Raw genomic sequence first — 19,885 nt, 5'->3', positions numbered from 1 at the left:
GGCTGTCAACTGCACACAGCAGTGAGAGACTCACAGCCATGGAACAGCACTGGTGGGACCTGCCAGTCCCAAGCAGCTGAAGCTGGTTTCTCCCTAGTCCTCCTGTTACTTTCAAGGGATATATGTTAGTATTTTTTCTTCCCTATTTTATTCTTTTTTTTTAATAAAATCAGAAGAGGTTATATATAGGAGTCTGTTATGAAAATGTAAAGCAGATGCCAAATTTTATCTTGGACTACATCACCCTATAACCATTTGCCTTTCCCCAGTTCAGTAACACCTAAATATTCCCATATGGCAGTTCACAACATGTATATCATCTGCTTCATATCTTTTACATTAATAGTGAACTAATTCCATCTTCTCTGCTAGAGAGTTTAATATTTTGCCTGTCTATCGGGGTGTATCTCCTCTAATAGAAGTAGTATTTATTATCTAGAATGAGATGTTCATACTCCCCTCATGAAATATTGTGGGTTTTCTTAGTATTATTTTGTTTTTTCCAAATAGCAGAGTCATTTTTGATACAATTTTACATGTTGAACAAATGGATCCTGAATTCCAAATTTGTGTTGACTAGAAACAGTGTAAAATATTGTACACAGGGAAATTCCCTCCTAACAGGATCCCTTTTGCAGAGCATGTATTTTGGTGCAGTGAACTCTTTTTTCCAGGCTCCTAAAAAATCAAAAAATGTTGGCCTAGACCCTAAACAGTTAACTGGTGTTATTTCCTGACCCTGAGAGCAGCCTTCATCTGTGACACCAAATACTAATGCAGTAATTATACAGCAATGCCACCAGCAGAAACCTCCTCCTAACTCAACCACGCCACCAGGTAACCATGAAACCCCTCAGCACACAGAAAAACCAACTTTCAACAGTCGACAAAACACACACTGGCAGCAGCACAAGACCAGGGGACACAAAGCAATCCCTGCCAGCACCGCTGCGACCCCGCCGAGCCGAGCCAAGCCATGCCAGAAATGCCATGCAGCAGGTTTGCACCACAGCTGCCTCGGGAAGCTCGAGCTCCTAGTGAGAGTCCAGGTGGAGCTGGGGAATCACTGACTCGATATGGCCGGGTGGGAGCGGGGATGAGTGGGACACAGGCCAACACACGCTCCGTGCACCGATGACTGCACAGTGACTCATGAGTGAGCACGAACGGCCACAGGGGAAACTGCACATTGTCTCCACAAAGACATGGAAACGCTTTGTTGTCACCAATTTGCAACCAATATTTTATAATTGGCAATTAATGCCTTAGAGGAAGATGTTTGCAAGAGGATGATGGTGAAGAACTGCTCCTCACTCTGTTCCTGAACCCAAAGGCATCTTGGAAAGTTACCACACTGGGACAGGCCCTTCCAACACCAGTCCAGAGATGAGAACAGTGCTCACGACCACCCAAATCCTGTCTCAACTGAGTGTGCTTTCCTTGGTTTTAATTAGAAGCAAAAGAGGGGACCCAAGACTTTGTCCAAACTGGATGGGCAGCAGTCACTCTGCTGCTTCCTCTCTCTGTTTGCACGTCTTCCTGCATCAGGCTTATTTTAAAAATATCCAATACAGAACTTCCCAGTTCCAGTAACAGCTCTTTCCTTTACAGTATGAGAGCTGCTGAAATCATCACACACCAGAATCAGAACTATTTCTGCAACCGTTCCCTGCTGTCATTGTTGCAAATTTGTTTGCTCATTTGGTTGATTTCGGTTTGCTTGTTGTTGTTTTGGGGTTTTTAATTATTATTTATTTATGCTGCAGAATTTGTAGCTTCTGGAGAAGGCTCTTCTGCCAAGATGCCCTCACAGGACGGATAAGGATGCTGGGAGAACAACAAGCAGCAAAGGCTGATCCTGGCACCCAACCTCACTCTCACCACAGTTATAATGCAAAAACATCAGCAGCTAAAGCCTGAAGGGGTCCACAGCTCTGTCTTCTTCTACTTACCCTCCCGAGGCTCAGCGAGCCCCTGTTTGGATTCACTGTGGTGATGGAACATTTTCAGATGGGGCCTTAAACTCTGGATTATATTTGGTTGGCTCCTAGTGGGGTTAGAGTAACCTGCAGAAAGTGAAGATGCTCTATTGATGACAAAAACACACGTCCACCTCTGCCACCCTGGTGCCTGCTCCTGTCTGAAGACACCTAGCAGACAGGAACTCAAACCAGATGTCAGTTTGCTGAAACTACAAGTGACTGCCAGGAAAAGGACCAAATTGAGGACCCAGCTGGTTTTAACCCAAACAGATGGAATGAAGCACAAAACCATGGCTGTGTCCTGAGCTGACTGCAACCAAGACCCCCATAAGGAACCAGAGGCAAGAGAAAGATCTGCAGGGAGGGATGGAAATTCCAGTAAGTTCCTTCGTCTTGAGGAGCTGAGGACCTTCAGGAAGGATTTCATTCTGGAACAATTGCCAAGCTGATCCTTGTAATTTTAGCTATGAAGTTATCTTTAATATCAGGAATTAAAAGCTGCATTTAAATATTCAACTGTTGAACAGACTTTTCTCTCTAGTAAGTGGGTAAATTTGGAACATTTCCATTTAAGTGAACTTATTTAAAACCTAGCTTTTAACACTAGTCTATGAGAGGGGATAATCCCATTCAGAAATCATTTGCTCGTTATAATAAAGCCAAGTCGAAAAATGAAAGATTCAATTCTCTCTTGCAGGAACACTTTCCAACAATACAAACATTTAAGAATCACATACACTGTATCACATCATCTGATGGCTCATGAAAATTGCTAATTAGCTAATTAAAAAAAAATCCACACAAAACCTTTCTTCTCTATTTTGCAGTGACACAAATTTACACGTTGACTACACACAACTGTTATTCTGATAGTTAGGTAACTTGTCAACTTTCCTTGCATACAAAGAGCACATTGTCCTAGAAATCATGTGAACGTGCACATACACCCACCCACCCACCTTCACACATCCTTTATATACATTATTGAGCTGAACACCACTTACTTGACTCGCTGTCAATGCTGCTGACGCTGTCAGCGTGGTGCATGCCGTGCTTGTGCAGGTGCTTGTAAATGCTGAACCTTGAAAACTTTTTGGTTTTTCCTACTCCTTTCATTTTTGATGTGTCTGGGGCGTCATCAGCATTTCTTTCCAACAAGTGGCTCTCTGGGGCCAGAGTCTGGGGCTGCAGTGAGACACGTTCAGTCGACTCCGCTGCAGACTTCAAAGACACAAGACATGGCTGCAGGTCAGGTATGATGAGGTTCCCCTTTAACTGCAGATTCTCGTGCAGATCAGTGCGCAGAAACAACCATGAGACAAATTTTGCTCTGTGACAGACACACTTAGGTGGGAACCAGGAATGCTTTTTGGGGAGAGCCTGTACTGAGGGGGCATTTGGATCCATAAAATTACTCTGGATTATTACTCCCTTGAAATTCTCATCAACTTAGACCTCTCAAATTTTTAGAGATGTGGTTGCATATAGACTCAGGTTAGCAGAAAGCTCAGCAAACAAGGCAGCTGCTGAGGGCAGAAACAACAAACTTTTCAGAGTGCTTACTCTGCATTTCTAAGTTTTGTTAAGAAAAGAGAGGTTGCCCAGAGAAGTTGTGGATGCTGCATCCCTGGAAGTGCTCAGGGCCAGACTGGACAGGGCATGGAGCAACCTGATCTGGTGGAAGGTGTCCCTGCTCATGATGGAGGTAGAAACAACATGATCTTTAAGGCCCCTTCCAACCCAAACCATTCTAAGATTTTAAGAACACAGACTTCAAATTGTGGCTGCTGTTCCAAGCTCCAGGGGAAGCGCAGCCCTCTTATCCCTGTGCCCTAGCAAGGGCTTGTCAGCACCTAGCCCCAAAGAGTCATTTGACGCTTAGATCCTTCCTCTCATCACTTATTTGCCATTAAAACTCCAAACCCCGTCCCCATGCTCAGAAGAGGACACAGCCCATTCGCCCCTGCCCCAGACCTGGCGCGGCTGACGGTGGCCACCAGCGCACTTACCGCCAGGTTGGCGGTGGACACGGACTTGACGGCGGCGGCGCGCTTGACGCTGCCCACGTCGGTCAGGCGGTGCTCGTCGTCGTCCCAGCGCCCATACGCCAGGTCAATGCCGCCCACGAACGCCACGGACTGGTCAACGATCACCAGCTTCTCGTGGTGGGCCCACAGGTACACGGAGGAGGACACGTGGTCTGGGTGCCTCATCACCTGTGAGGAAACCAGCACTCGAGCTCAGCATCGGTGTCAAATTGAAATCCTTACAGGCAGTTCAGCCTTTTTGGGGTGATGGGGAAATGCTGGAGTTGTTACTGGCTGTATCCACCGCTTAATTACTGAAACTACTCAATTTCCCCATGGCTGGTGTCAGCCATATGGCAGGCAGGTGTTACCCCAGGATGCAGGAATCCCAAGCAGCAACGATTACTGATGTTGGGATAGGTCACCCTTACAACAGCTTCATAAGACTACCACAGTCAAAGAAACTGCTTCAGCTGAGCTGTAATAGCTGAGCTTTCAAACACAGAGCCTGCTCTGAAACAAAACAACATATTGGTGATCTGAGTCACTTCCTTGGTTGTTGCCACCACACAAGTGAAATGAGAAGTTGGGTGGTTTTTTTCCTCCCCACTTAAAATCAAGTTGTTTGGCATTTGTTTAGGAATTTCTTTTTGACAAGTGTCTATGGAACCCTAATTTCTATATCTAAGCTCAGTTTTATTTATGAGGTTAGAACCAGCACTGGACCAGCTAACTGGAGAAAAAGCTACTGAGTTTCACCTGGCTGCTCCCAAAACCTGTGACACAGCATGTATCATCCAGTTTTACTGCAAAGATGATGAACAAATGCTTCCCTTTGCTGTGACAACTGATCAAGTGAAAATAAATCAATTATTCTAGCACAAGTATCTTACTGCTCATTAAGGTGTATGTGTCTATGGATCTAGCCTTATCTACTGGTTTCTCTGCCACAACTGATTTTCTGCTTGGTGCCAGGACAGCAGTGTAACAGCACAGGAGAGTGTAATGCTGTTCTTCTGTGCTGGGAACATTAACGCCTAGTGTTGACTCTCATCATTCCCATTTGAGCAGAAATGCTGAAATGAGACAACACTCTCAAACTGCAATTTTCCATTTGATGCAACCCCATTAACTTGTCACATGAAATACCCTTCTTGTGAATTAAGGCGAATAGTTGCTTTGGCAAATCTAAATGAAGCAATTTCATGTTCCATTAGAATCTAAAGAAATGAAGTTGCCAGATGTGGCAGGCACTACATGGGTGTGTCTTGTCAGACTATTCCCACTGCAATGGTGGGAAACACTCCTGAACTTGCAGTTCCTGCCCAAACACACGGAGGTCAGCACCAGCCATTAAGAGCAATTGAATGCAAACACCCTCCACACAGCCCTGTGCAATTACCTTGATGTTTGGATGGAGGTGCATGAGAGTCCGCTTGCTGTATTCACTGTTAATCCCCAGGGCAAGCTCCACCTCTTTGTACAACATAACAAAAATTCTCACTCCTTGTTGCTGTCAGAAATAAAAAAGAACACACGGAACGCAGGCACATCAACGGATACAGTCTGTTTCCGAAGGGAGGAAAAGCTAAGAGACAGTAAATGCGTTGGATCTGCTGATGGAAATGCTGACAGAGGTTGTTCTTGATTATGCTTTCCCAGATCCTCCATGGGGACCCCACAGCCTGATAGGACCTGCCTGCTTTCTGAGAAGGGCTCAGTACCTGGGTTTGTGTGGGTTTTGTTGTTTTTGTCTGAGCTATGCCAAGGCCCATCCACAGGTCATTCCTACAGCAGCAACTTTTACACACCCTTTGAGGTAGATTTTTGCAAGCATGACTCACTCCAACCATGTTCATCCACTAAGTTCAGTGTTCTGCTGCTTCGTGTTGCCCTCAGGGTTGCCCACAGTTAAATATCCCTGCAGGATAACATGACCAGTGAGGTCACACTGACATTCCCCTCCTGAAGGGGATGTCACCAACTCAACACCAGCAAAGAGGTTCTTTCTCCTGGTAGAGCTAAACAAGCTGCTGGAACACACTGAGCAGTGCTAAAAACACGGTGCTTTTTGTGACCAGCATTGTAGCCATGGCAGGGTTTCCAAGAACTCTTGTTAAAGCACTTTCAAATGTGCCAAGTGCCTCCCAAACCTTGGCAAATACTGGGACACCTCCATTTCCCAAGAATGAGCATGGATTAAAAGATTACACTAGAGTTTGCCAGCTTAAACTTGGAACCTAAACCTTCCACAGCCTTTTGAATTCCTATTCCCATAAAGCTGCTACCAAGAGCTAAGGCAATCTCCAAATTGTGGATGTTGTTCTACTCTCCACTGCACCCAGGGGAGTCCAGGGCAGCACTGCACACACAGAAAGGACAGCCTCACTCCTGCACCAAGACATCAGCTTGCTGACTGCCTTGTTGAGTCCAAGAAACACCACAAGTTACAGAGCAAGCATTTCCAGGGACTGACCTCATTCACCTTATCACAGTGTGTTTATGGCCATAAGAAAATCCATATCAATTGACAAAAAAGAAGCCAAATTCCTCCTTTGAGTGAGTGATGCCTTCTGGCCAGTTTGTTTTTGCCAGAAGATAAGAGTAATTCCAAATCAACAACAGTCAGATACGAAGCTCTCACTTTTTATCTAGGTATGTGGAAGGGTAAGGACTGTGATGACAACGGGCTTGAAAGAGGAAAGGGTCAAAGACTATTTCAGCATGTCACAGAATCACAGAATGGTTTGGGTTGGAAGGGAACTTCAAGACCATCTTGTTCCACCCCCAGCCGTGAACAGGGACACCTTCCACTAGACCAGGTTGCTCAAAGTACCATCCAACCTGACCTTGGGCAATTCCAGGGAGGGGGCAGCCACAATTTCTCAGGCAACCTGTGCCAAGGCCTCATCATCCTTCACGGGAAAGCATTTCTTCCTAATATCTAATCTAAACCTGCCTTCTTTTAGTTTAAAGTCTGTATCCATATGGACTTCTACCCTTCTGCCACAGAAAGAGTCTATGAAGTTACGCAGGCACGGGAATAAACCTTGTGATTCACTGCTGATAGGGGCAAGCACCAATATTATCACAGGGTGTGTGAAGAGCTGGAGCACAGCCCACACAAACACAACACAAAGTGCTCAGCCTTCCCTGTATCTCTAAATTACATAACTCACATGGAGAGCATGGACAGCAGCAGGTCATTGACTCTACCAGGAACAGGGGCAGTTGTAAAGCAAGGCTGAAGTGAGCCAAATCTGGGGCAATCAGAGGATCTACCCTTTTGCCTCTGAGCTCTTCCAAACCCAAAGGAGGGGAACAAATCAAAACTTGTGGTTTTCAAAAGCCATCTGATGTGAGGCTTTAACTCTCATCTCTACCCAAACGAATGGTGGAAGTGCTCCAGCCCCAGTATGAGCCCCTGGCTGGGTGGGTGCAGGTGAAGGGTGCAGCTGGAGCTCACTTACTGCTTTCCTCTTGAGGATGCAGTCCAGCCGCCAGCGATTCCCTTCCACCACCGGTCGCTTCATGAAGATTTCCGGGCTCAGCCTAAGAAAATAAAGTTATATAAAAAATACAGCAGATGTAGCGTGCAAACAAAGCTCTGGCCTAAATAACCAACTTGGGAAGCAAAAGAACTGAGTAGTTTAAATAAAGTGGATGAGAAAGCTCATGTCCCAGAGTGATGCATTCTCCAGTATCTTGCCCTTTGTTCTTTAATAACTGAGCATTACAGAGGGCAGAGGACACATCCAGCACATTCATCTTCATATTCAACAACCCACGAGACCAGGTTGAACAGTGATGCACAAATAGGGAAATTTGAACTTTGTCTGTGAAAGAAAGATGCAACAAAAGAAAACCTCGAGGTAGATCTGAAAGAAATATGCAGATATAAAAATAAATAAGAATGGGATTTCAGTTCTCCTGGCACCTGAGCTATCTGAACAGAACAAATTTGTACTGAATTTTCCTTGCTGCCTAAAGACAAAGGACAACAGGACATTTTATCGCTTTAAGGATTACAAGAAATAGTCAAGCCTTCTCATCTAACTCCTGCACAGCAAGGTGACAGAATTTCATTCCTTTAGTTTTGTACCAAGCATGGCAACTTGGGCTTGCATAAAGCATATTGCTACATTCTATTTTTATCCCATATATCAAGGTTTGGAATTCCATGATATTTTAACAATTGTCTGAAGAAAGCACTAAGTAAGAAACAATGGGTCTGAAATGGGATGCTCTTGAACTGCCACCTGAACCTGCATAGGGGGAATCTGTGAGCACTAGGCTTAACTGTGGTCATGGCAGGAAACTGATTTACCCCACCAAATGCTAACATGATACGGAGTTTTCTCACAATTTCCTCCTAGAAACTAATTCTCCCAGTTCCCAGAGGAAGCAAATAAGCAGCCAGAGGTTCATTTCAGACAGAGAAAGAGGAGCACAGACGTGCCTAAGGTGAACAGGAAATCTGAGTCATGTCTTGGAAGGCTGCCATGCCCATGATCCAGGCTGGCTCAGATTAACCTCCAGAAAGGCAAGACATGGGCAGCCACAATCAGCACCCAGCCAAGGAACTCTGCCCAGGCTGTCAGAGCACCCTTTTCCTGCCACAAACAGGAACCAGAGCACTGCATAAACACCTAAACTAGGTAACAAGTGGGCAGAGCCAGGCCCTTTGGCAGACACACAGCACATAAAGGGTGACAAAACTCCCCTTCTCCCTTTTCTGGCCGATTTAAGAGCAGACCAAAAGGACACCCCCACAAGATGCTCTCACTGCTGGCATGAGCCTTCCCAAGGCAGTGAGGAGGAGCTGAAAGGGGGATCCCCATGCAGGATCCCATGGCAAGTGCACTGTTGAACATCCCTGCTCCTTGATACACCGAAAGGCACCCAGATCTGCAGCTATTTACACTCCTGAGGAGCCCCTCAAGCCACCACATTTGCAGTTCAGGTGGTGCCTCCGTGCAGTTTTAGGCATTTCCGTGGAGGGAGACAACCAAGCTGTTGATCTGAAGCATGCGCTTTTGCTGCCAGCCCTCCTGAAAAGGCCTTTGAATACAACACAAGGAGAGGTTTGGGTGTGCTGCCAAACCATCTGGCTGCAGGGCTAGCTGCCATACTGTAGGGCTCCGAACAGCGCCGCATTGTCGGGAGTGTCCCCGGAGAGACAGCTGGGCAACACCCAAACATGTCAGTACGAACCACCAATCTGTGATGAAAATTTCTTCCTTAGCAGCTTCCATGGCATTTGCGACGTCTTCAAAGTACCACTTGGCATTGACATACCTGCAAAAGCAAACAGAGTGCAGAGTTATGCCTCCTCCCCTTCATTAAACAAAGTACACAGCTGAAGAGCGGTGGGGTTCTGTGTTAATGACATTTACGTTCTCTTCTCGAGAGCAAACACAAACCTAATTGCCAGAATCAGGACAACACGTGGGGAGAACTCAATGCTGCTATCAGTAGCTTGATGAAACAGCACAATAAGGGAATATTAAGTGCCTCTTGGCACTTCTGCCAACTTCATGCAATATTCCTGACATGCAGGCCAGGTTTGCCTCTCAGGAAAGGATGATGGAATGGTGTTTCCTTTGATTTACAGAAAGTACTCAGGCAGAGATTGTTGCAAGGCAGACATTGCAGGGAAGACACTGGTCTGCTTCCAGCTAGAAACCAGTTTTTGAGCCATTTTGGGGAATGGATTAGTGCAGTCAGGTTATGCTAGGGAGAGAAGGATTTCTCAGGGGCTGCTGTGTGCATAAAGCCCAGCCACCCACCAACTATACCCAGGTCTGCATTTGTTGACTCCCTCTTCTTCTCTTTATCCTTACACTGACAAATACCCAACACATTTGAATTTAAACAGAACTTGATGCTGCAAAACACAATGAGCTGTGATGCAGAGCTCCCACCACCAGCACTGCTACTCTGTCCCTGGAGAAGAAAACCTCAGGGTTTTTTTTTTCCCAACTTCTTTAATTATCACCAGTCCCCACAGCTACCAAAGGCTACCAGCTCTGTTCACCAGAGCTGGGGTGCTGAGGGCAGGCAGGTAGCAGGTGCTCACCACTTGGCCAGGGTGTTCTCCTGCACGGCCGCGTAGGAGCCGAAGCGATGCTCCGTCAGAAAGTCCTTGCCGTGTTTCCGGATGAACTCGTCTATGCCCTGCCTCCACCACTGGGCATGTCTGTAGCTGTTACACTTCAGAATCAGCGACCTGTAAGAACAGGGCAGGAGGCTGAAGTTGTTTCCATTTAATTGGGCTGCTCCTCGCTGCCTGTCCATGTTGGTAAATGCATCTGTACCGGTCATATTTTATTGACACATAAAGTAGGGACTTTGCTGTTTTGTTTGCAAAAGAATGCACAGCACTGAGTGCTGCTCTGAGTGACTAACAGTATTGCACTGCCAAGCATAAAATACCCACCCATGTCTAAATTATTAGCACCAGTTTAACTTGGAGTTGGAGCCAGCTAATGTTGTGTTTTTTAAGAGATGAATTCACGCTGTGCGCTAACATAAAAACATTAAATATCTCTTTGTTCCCCACTAGCATGTCTTTTGAGTAATACCCCATTGGGATGCAGAAGAAAACATCCCTACTTGCAGCATAAAGAGAAAAGAGTGCCTAAAAAATTACCTGAGCAATTGCTGCCAAACCAGACTGTGCAACTCAGCATGCACCGTGCCCCCAGGCCCCAGCAATAACCACGGGGATGGACAAACAGAGGCTGCGAATGCCTCATTAAGACACGGGAAATAATCAGCGTTAGGGCCAAATCCCCAGCAGGTCTGAGCACACCAGCAGCAGCCACTCCAGGTTTGTTAACCCCTCCTGCCGAGCAGCATCGATTCCCCTTTGAAAAAGTAAAAGCAAACTAAAAGGAGATAAACAAAGTTGTTTTCTTACCTGCAGAGATTGTCAATCTGCAACCCGTATTTAGTTTCTGTTTCTTTCCGGCCTATCTTGATGTTGAACTCTTTATCGACCAGCAGGACAAAGGAAATGGCCCCTGAATCAGGCTTCATGTACATCAGGAACGAATCCTTCACCACCAGCCACCTGCACAGACACAGCAACCACGTCACCTGGATTTCACACCTGTGCCAGGCCCCAAAACATGAGCCACGAAAAGAGCTAATAAAACAGAAAAGTGCTTCTTCAAAACATGTGCAAATCATTTATCAGGGAAATCTACTAAATGGTAAAAATTAATCTCAGGAGCTGGACCAGGGGGTGGTTTTCTTGAGCAGAAAAGTGTCTGTTTTACGAACTTGGGTAACGAGTTTTAATACAATATAGGACTTTTGGAGTTATGTAAATAACTCCTTTTTACAGGAGTCTTTAAAAATACAGGTTCCCTTGTTTAACAAAACCCATGAGAACCTCCCTGGTCATAAACCTCTGAGCATGAGGCAAGGTGCAACGAGGGTTCCTCCATCCCTGATTTTTATTCAGCTTGTGTGCTAAATGGGAGTTATTTGACATTTCTAACATTAATTCTGATGCTAGGGTCACTTTCACTCCTATCAAAATATATGAACAAGGCATTTTGGAAAGCTTTTATTGCCAAGCAACAGGCACCCTGTTAGAAACACATGAGGAGGGATGACCAGCAGGTTTTACATAAATACTGTAGCCTGAAGGCAACTCAAGGAAAAAAACCACATTTTTTACTGTGAATGGCATTTCTAATTTTTTCTCCCCCTGCAGTGTAGCTGGGGTAACCAGCCCCCTCTGTCCCACACAGGTCTCCATCACCAGACCTTCACTTCATTCTTCTGTACACTCAGAAACACACAAAGCAGCACAAAACACTGCAAAAATCTGTTCATTCTTGTATCTTTAGTAACAGCCTCTCAGCTCCTCATCTACTTCCTATAATTTTTTTTCTTGCTTTCAGGGCCCTGAAAGAGTTACATGGCATCACCTCCCATTTGGTGCCAAAATACCTCCCCTCTCTGTTTGGCCCATAATTTCACTCTTAAACATCCCACAGGGTATATTTCCAATTATTCTCCCTTCTGTTTTTCCCAGGCAGCTCTACATGCCTGAGGAGGCCTGCCTGTGCCCATTCACAGTTTCACCCCACTATCCTCCCCCATGTCCTAAAATCTTTCCTTTAAATAACCCTCTCTGGGAAATATTACTGCTATTTGCTTATTTGCTGATGCATAAACTATCAGTCCCAGTGGGCCAAGATGGGAATTTAGTGTCTCACTTGTGATATTCTGTACACAATCCCACTCAAACACTTCTCCTACCCCCTTTCTAGGCTCTAAAGAAAAATGGAGATCCATCAGAGCTGCATGTGCTACTGTCCCCACTGCAGCTTGAGCCCTGGATCTGAGGGTTACAAGAGAAAAAGGCGCTTTTTTCCCATAAAAAAGAAAAAGAATTGGTGACGATTTAATGATTTGACCTGAAGGAAAGGTCACATCTTTACCTCATTGTGTCCTCATCACAGATATCTTCTGTAAACCTAAATTAAGAAATGTTGGAAAGACTGTGCAGAAATAGGACCTTTTCTTCACAAGAATGCAGAAAGGTTTTCTTGGAAAACAGAACTATTAAAGATAAAACTAATGATAGCCCATGGGTGATGCTAAAAACCAAAGGTGCATAATGCCTGGGGAGGCTCCATCAACCAAGAAATTATTGCTGTAGGCAAATATAGGCTGTTTGGATTTTCAAATGGAAAGATTTGCCTGGGAAGGGCACGCTCCAGGAAATACACCCTGAATTTTTTGGAGGCTGGCTGGTAACAAAGGTACTTCTCCACAGCACCTATCTCCCTGCGCTGCAGTCCCAGGCAACACCAAGAGGGCAGAAAGATGGGAGCAGCAAATGATGTCTGTCTGCAGCAGGAAGGGGCATGGAAACAGGAGAAAACATTGGGATAAATACCTGCAGCAATAAGCAAGAGGCAATGTATTTAATGCCAAGGTTAATTGCACCAAACAGGTCCTTAGTGCTGCAAGTCACGTCTGATTCGCCCCTGCCCTGAAGCAGTCCAAAGACTGCTTCAATTAATTGATTTTCATTTTGTAAATTGAGGAAGGGAAGCTCAGAAAGCCAGGCTGAAATCTGCCTGGAGCAGGTCACCAGCCACATTCCCTCCTGAAGGCACAGAGCCACCTGTGTCTCACAGCAGGGAAAGCTGGGCACAGTCTGGGAGCTCACTGCCATTTTTGTCAGCTCTAGGAAATCCTAGATCTTCTCTAGAATAACATGCCCCTTCTGTGAACTCCAAAGGAAAAAAAACCCAAACCCAATACACAGAAGGGTGAGGCAGGGAATAGCCTATGGGCCCTTCCAACCTGAAAATCTGTGGCTTTTACAAAAAAAGCAAGATTCTCTCCCACAGATTTTTTGGGGGAGAAAAAGACAAATGGGGATTTTTGTGAGCCCAGGGAGCACGTGACAGCCCCACCTGTGCCACCCCAGAAATACCTTTTGGACCAGCGGTAGCACATCCTCCCTTGGCCACAGCAGTTGAGGCCAGGAATGCGGTGGCCCCCGGAGCGCTTCATGATGTACCCTTCTCTGCAAGGACAGGAACAGGGTCAGGGTGGGGGATGTGGCTCACCTGGAGGTGCAGGGGGGATTTGGAGGGGGTGCTTGCTGAAACCCCAGCCCTCGTGCCTAGGGCTGGCTCCTGTCACCTCCAACTGTGCCAAGCAGCCTCTGTGCTGTGCCCTGAAAGCTGGATGAAGGACAAAAATACCACCCCCAGAAGGAAAGAGCGGAGTTTTAAGAAGCACATGGTCGTGGGTTTATAGCACAGGAAGCAGAAAATTAAGCGGCTCAACAGGGAGGGAGGGGTGAAAACCCCATAAGCACTGTCTTGCAAAGCAGCTCCCTCTCCAAAACACTTCTCCAAATTGTAGCATTTCTGTCTGAACAGTAATAATTTTTCATATCTAGGTGGCAAAATATTCCCCAGCCAGTTAGTGCTGAGAAAGGAAAGCTATTCATTTTAACAGTGTTTATGTATAAAGCCATGCTCTTAGTGAATCATAACTCACAAAGACATAACTCACATGCCCTTTGGTCCCAGGTCGTGGATGAATGACAGCTGGCTTACTCCAACAAACTCCATCTGGGAAAGAAAAAGACATTCCTCCATCTTTATAACCCTGAAATCCACAAATTTTTTTTGCTTCATCAAAGTGACTTGCCATAAAGACCTACAGAATGTCCTGAGCAGGTGTTATCCACCATCACTTAAGCATCTTCAAGAAGAACAAGGAAAGTACCTGGGTTGAGTTTCTGTTGGTTTATTTTAAACATACTTCGGAGAACACATTTCAGGACAATTGAACTCAAATGTATCACATAGACTCCCCGGTATTCTCCCTCTGGATCTTTGGCTGAAACAAGGACTCAAGTTTGACACTGTTCAGGGATCTGTGTGATCCTGGCTGGCTGCCTGAATCCTCTCCTCCATCCAGGGAACCTCACAAAATGACTGGAAAGGAAATGAGGACACATGCCCAGAGCTAGGAGCACCCTTTAAGCCCCCTAGCCCATGGAGACACCACAGGAGGGTCCAGGCCCACAACCCATGAGCATCCTCCAGGGCCACAGCAGCAAGTCAGTGCTGAACACACATCACCGCCCATCTGGTTCCAGGAACTGAAAATCCACAGGAAAACCACAGTGGGGCAGGAGGAGAGCAAGTTCAAATCCCAAAGTCAATCCCCTGCCTCCTCATGGCTCCTCCTGCTTCAGCAAGGATTGCAGGGAACATAACAGCAAGCAAAGCCAGTGAGAAAGCTCAGCATGATTACATTTACCTCTAAAAATAGGACACTGGGCAAGTTTGACCGAGCAGGCTTTTCTTGGCACAGCAGGACATTGCTGGCAGTCTGCTGGATATTAGCCCTGGGCCCCCCTTTAGCAGGGAGAAACATTTTCCCAGGGTGTCCTGTGCAGGACAGGGCTAGGGCAGGCACAGCCCTGTGAAGGAGTCACCCTGCACAGCAGAACCTTGTCTGCACCCAGGCACTTCTAATTTATTGTCACATCAAGTTGTCCAAGTGCAGAAAGGTGCTCAAGGCAGGGTGAGGGCAGGTGTCACTGTCCCTTTGGCCAGGAAGCAAGCCAGAGGAAACCTCTACCAGCACATTTTGGCAATGAACCCTGCTGGGGCTGCAGTCCAGGGCTCAGCCCATGCCTCTGATTGCAGCTGGGACAGGAGGCAGCCTTGGTACCAGCTGCGGGATATGCCCACCCATACCCACTGCAACTCCAAGGAAAGGCTTTCTCTTCTCAAGAAAAAGGCCGCTGCCATCTCTGGCAAACCAGCCTCAGGGCCCTCATCAGCAAAATCCAATTTTGCACAGGAATTACATGGGTGGACCCCTAAGTCTCAAAGACATTTTCAGACACCAAAAAGTATCAGTAAATTTGGGGTCAAAGTCTATCTTGCCATTATGATGAGGTTAGCACAGGCTCCCTTCCTAATATCATATTTTTTTTTTTTCCCAGAAAACAGCAGTAGGACTGAAGATCCTTCCATTTCCTCATGCTCAGCTGCTCCTGGGACCTTCCCAAACTTCTCATATCAGCCAAGGCCATGGAGAAGAACAAAAGACGCTATTGCTTTCCTCTGAGTATCTCCAGGACATAAAGTAACCTCTACTCAGCTGAGGCAATTTTAATGCTTTGATTTTAGGGTGATTTCAGCCTGTTTTCAGAAAGTGGTTAGAACAAGTAATTCCATGCTATTTTCCTTGCTATTCCAACCATCTTGCTCTCTCTGTTCTCCCTAAGTGTTCTGGAAAAGCACCAAGTGTGACAACCAATGTTTCGGCTGTTTCTGCAGCAACACTCAGAGAGGATAGGAAGCACCTAAAAAAATCCAGTTACCCTACAAGCCCTTATCAGAGGTCCCAAGCAAATTCTCAGGCCACTTCTCTGTCTGGATCCCATTTTAATTTCTTCATGGCATTTCCTATCAGACAAATCAGAAACCCAGACATCTCTCCCACAGTGGGCACACACACAAAAAAAACCCATATAAATGTCAAAACCCTTTGAAAATACTGGCTGGAAGCAGAAAGCTGGCAGGAATTTGAGGGGCACTGCATGTAGAGAAATAATTGTCCTCAAAGAAGCAAAAAGGAAAACCAAGAGGAAAAATTACTCGCAGAAACAGAACTACCACTACATAAAAGAGAAAGATTGTCTGGCAGCACAGCAACCTCCCCTTCAGCCGAGCAGTCTCTGGAACAGCAATGACAGGAGCCCATCCAACACACTGATCAAGCGTTGGTATGGTAAAAAAAACCCCCTTAAATAAATTCCTGCAGTTAGAAGGAAAATTCCCCAGCGTAGTGCAAAGCATCTGATGGAATGATTTATTGTTACAATTAGCTATTTTTACTGTCACAGTGTCTCATCTGAGGTGCTCCTCATTCACAGAGAGGCTGGGAGAGGCAGGCAGGGCAGCCAGGAGCTTTCATCTCCGTCACATCGGAATTCCTGCGCTGCCCAGCTGCCTCCCTGGCATCTGGCATCCCACTCTGGTTTCAGAGTGACCCGTAGCAGGATGTTTTTGGTATGAGATATGGGCCTGGAGAATGCAGCTTCAATGACATTGTTGTGGCAATGAAAAAAAATAAAAAGGCGGACGGGAATGATGGGCTGCAGGAGGACAGGCTATGGAAGGTGGAGAACCAGCTGCAAGGTGTTCAAACCATCCTGTCCTGGCCAGCTATGTGGAGCATGCATGATTTATGTAGGTAAAAATTTCATAGAGCATCTGCATTTCAGAAAGGATTCAGCTTCTCCATGCTCTTTTTTCATTTTGACTCTTATTCTTTTAGTGGGTTCAGAAACGCGTCAAAAGCTGATTAGCACTGGTCACCAGCACTAACACGGAATTACACACTCTTCAGAATGATATTGTTCAGCACAATTGCTTACACACACACAAGAAAATTGCTTATACAAAATACAGATTAAAAAAACCCCTACATGTCCTGCATTTCAAGTGCAATAGTTAGAAATACTGATGGGTTGGGTGGGGGCCTCCACAAAGGTCTGCAGATGGCAGGGGCTGTACCAGAAGCAAACCAGCGGCCACTCTCGCTTTGCAGCTCTTCCTAATTGTGCTACTTTCACCTAAGATGAGGTTTTTACTCTCTCTAAAGTTTATGCAAACCATTACACACATACACACATGCCAATCAAATCTTTTCATTTTGCTTGAGCATCTTCTAAGTATGGGAGCTTGCACAAAAATAATGCAATGGTTCAATTAATAAAATTTTTATACAGAATCCAATTAAGCCTCAACAATTTGAGGCTATATTCCTCTAACTTCCAATTTTCATGAAAAAAAAGTGTGAACAGTTAAAACGTTGAGATTCCCACAACATTCATTTTAACAGTAACTGTCTTAAAGCACTTCAGCCCAAAAATTCTATAAAAAGGCTTTGGAAAGAAGACATGAGATTTAATCACATAAATCAAATAATTTTAAAAATTATTAAATATAAAAAGCTAGACGATGTACAGCCTCTACAATGCCATGTAGTCACTGTGGACCTGATCCTTAACCCAATCAGAGACTTCAGGGCTGCAAAACCACAAGTCAGACTTGCAGGCTCAACAGTCTCAGTGCATGTGGCACATCCTCCAGACAGTGTATAAAGCAGTTTGCTCTCACTGGCAAATAATAAATTCACCACAAACGCAAAATAAAAGAAGTAAAAAAGCAAATTCATTAAATTGTGCAGCTCAGATGTAAAAAACATCTCCTCAGAGATGTTACTGACCCAAGCAGGCTCTTCACAATGGCCAAGGGTTACACTGCAGGCAGGTCTCAGCTTGCCTTTATAACTCCAGGCCTGATTTAACAGAGTTCCTGATTTTAAAAAAGTCCTCAGTGCATGGATTTGATAAGGGGAACACAAAGAAGTCCAAATGTGCTCCAAGATTAAGACAGTTACAGCATTTGTCAGCATCCGGGCAAAAGACTTCTCAACCACAGGAAGAGCAAAGCCCTCATTTTGTTCTCAGGAGGACAAAAACAGCTCCAGGGAAAGTGCCAGAAATCTTCACTTTAGTCTTGGCTGAGAATGGCAGGGGTTGTTTGGGTGTTGTTTTAAAGGAAGCACTTCCTTCCCTGTGCTTTCTTCCAGCATCGCCTGCAGGACCCGTGCCACCACCACTGGCAGCAAAGTCCTGCCTGAACACTTCTCTGTGGCCAAATCCAGCGAAAGCCAACAATAAACTGAGAATTTATGTGCAAAAGGGACATCTGGCTCCGGGGGTTGGGGACAGAAGGGCGATTCAGCCCAGGAGGGAGCACCCCACAGCTGCCCAGGAAGGCAGGGCCGCCCCCACTGTGCAGCCCGGCTCAAACCACAGCCCGGCCAAGGCATCACTCACGTTCTCATAGGAGCAGAAATGTTCCAAAATATTTGAAAAAGGCAACGCCTGCCTAAAGTGACAAGATGGATCCACACTGTAAAATAACTCTTCCCCCGCTCTGCATATGCTACTGATCAAAATTGCCAAGTTGTCCCAATCTTGCTTCTAGAACAAAAGATGACTCTTTTCCACATGCAGACTAACACAGCTCTTCACTGCATTGGAATTAAGCTCCACAGCCTGTCCCCTAGAGAAGCACTCTAAGGAATGCAGCTTCCTCAGCCTCAGCCTGAAGAGCTTTTGCCATCCAGAGTGCAATGGCCAACTCCAATAGGACTTTGTTCCATGGAACAAGCAGTGCTCAACACTGAGCTCGTACAGTTTTAAAGTTTTTATACACAACATCCAGCTATGATCTGCCCAACACCTCTACACAATGGAAATCCTGCAAAATAGAAGAATATCTAGCAACAGCAAAAGTGGAAGTGCACTGGCTCCTACAGGAACCCAAAGTTCAGTCTGTATTTTTGGCTTTTTTGACAACCAGGTGTTCCTAGCTATCACTCTGTGCTCAGAAATGTCACAAAACCTGGCAGCTACTCAGTGCGTGCATCAGATTTTGCAGGTAATACAAAAGATGAAGTAACACAGTCATTATGCAGCCAAAAAAAGGGGAAATAAATTACCATCCCCAGGAGATGTCACAGCTGCAGCTGACAGGTAAGGACTTCTGAAGAAACATTCAAGGATGAATTTCAAAAGAAATATTTTTACTTTAAACAGGCCTGAAGCTGGATTTGACATCTCTCCTCATTTCAAAAACTACTGACTTGGGGGAATCAACCAACTACCATCCCCCTTTGGAACTGATAAAATACTCATTCACCTCTCTGAGTATCCCACACACACAAACTCAGTGTCACTAATGTCCAGGGAAACTGCACAGAATAGAAACCTGAGACAAATCTGCGCCCAGAACCACACACAAAGCCCAGACTGAAGGAGCAATTACAAATACGGCTTGGATTCCAATTTTTTAAGTATTTAAAACCTTAACTTATCTTAAAGAGTCTGCAGAATGAAACAGAATCTCTCTACATCATCCATGCACAATCAGTCTGGACTGAACTAGCTTGAGGAGGTTATCACTGTGTTATACCAGCAATCTCTAACACTGAGTCATTCCTTTGGTTTTAATCATATTACAACTGTGTTGGAGAAATCAGCTAAGCCAAAGTGCTCACAAAACAGCTGTAAAAGCTGCATGTCTTCTTCCAATGAATTCAGCATTTGTGAAGTGAATATTCTTTAGACAATTAAGCAAACTAATTTCTACTTACTGTTCCATGGTAGTTCCTGTACATTGGCATTTTCAGGATATTTGTCAAGTAGTCCTCCAGCTGTTTCTACAATTAAAATGTTGAAACTTTAGATAGGATGTGGAGGTTTTTCTTGAAAATTCCTGTTATCCAACTATC

At 45.4% G+C, this 19,885-nt stretch overlaps 1 protein-coding gene across 3 annotated transcripts in view; it reads right to left on the bottom strand.

Annotated features, from left to right (window-relative positions):
• The window catches only part of PLD1 (phospholipase D1), a 60,795-nt gene that overhangs the window by 21,462 nt on the left and 19,448 nt on the right, over window positions 1–19,885 (bottom strand). For 2 of the 3 annotated variants that reach the window (XM_040073868.2, XM_040073869.2), the window contains exons 6-16: window positions 19,748–19,813; window positions 14,066–14,124; window positions 13,476–13,568; window positions 10,932–11,084; window positions 10,089–10,238; window positions 9,224–9,307; window positions 7,480–7,561; window positions 5,412–5,522; window positions 3,992–4,198; window positions 2,987–3,203; window positions 1,953–2,066 (exon numbers count right to left, since the gene is read on the bottom strand). In XM_040073868.2, coding sequence (XP_039929802.1) covers window positions 1,953–2,066; window positions 2,987–3,203; window positions 3,992–4,198; window positions 5,412–5,522; window positions 7,480–7,561; window positions 9,224–9,307; window positions 10,089–10,238; window positions 10,932–11,084; window positions 13,476–13,568; window positions 14,066–14,124; window positions 19,748–19,813 — 1,336 coding nt within the window. The remainder of the gene's footprint in view (window positions 1–1,952; window positions 2,067–2,986; window positions 3,204–3,991; window positions 4,199–5,411; window positions 5,523–7,479; window positions 7,562–9,223; window positions 9,308–10,088; window positions 10,239–10,931; window positions 11,085–13,475; window positions 13,569–14,065; window positions 14,125–19,747; window positions 19,814–19,885) is intronic. The other variant, XM_058421897.1, reaches the window with a different exon arrangement.

Source organism: Hirundo rustica, chromosome 10 (assembly GCF_015227805.2).
Source record: "Hirundo rustica isolate bHirRus1 chromosome 10, bHirRus1.pri.v3, whole genome shotgun sequence".
In the NCBI taxonomy this organism is placed as follows: domain Eukaryota; kingdom Metazoa; phylum Chordata; class Aves; order Passeriformes; family Hirundinidae; genus Hirundo; species Hirundo rustica.
The sequence above is the reverse complement of the archived record's forward strand: the minus strand, read 5'-3'. Positions and strand labels throughout refer to the sequence as shown.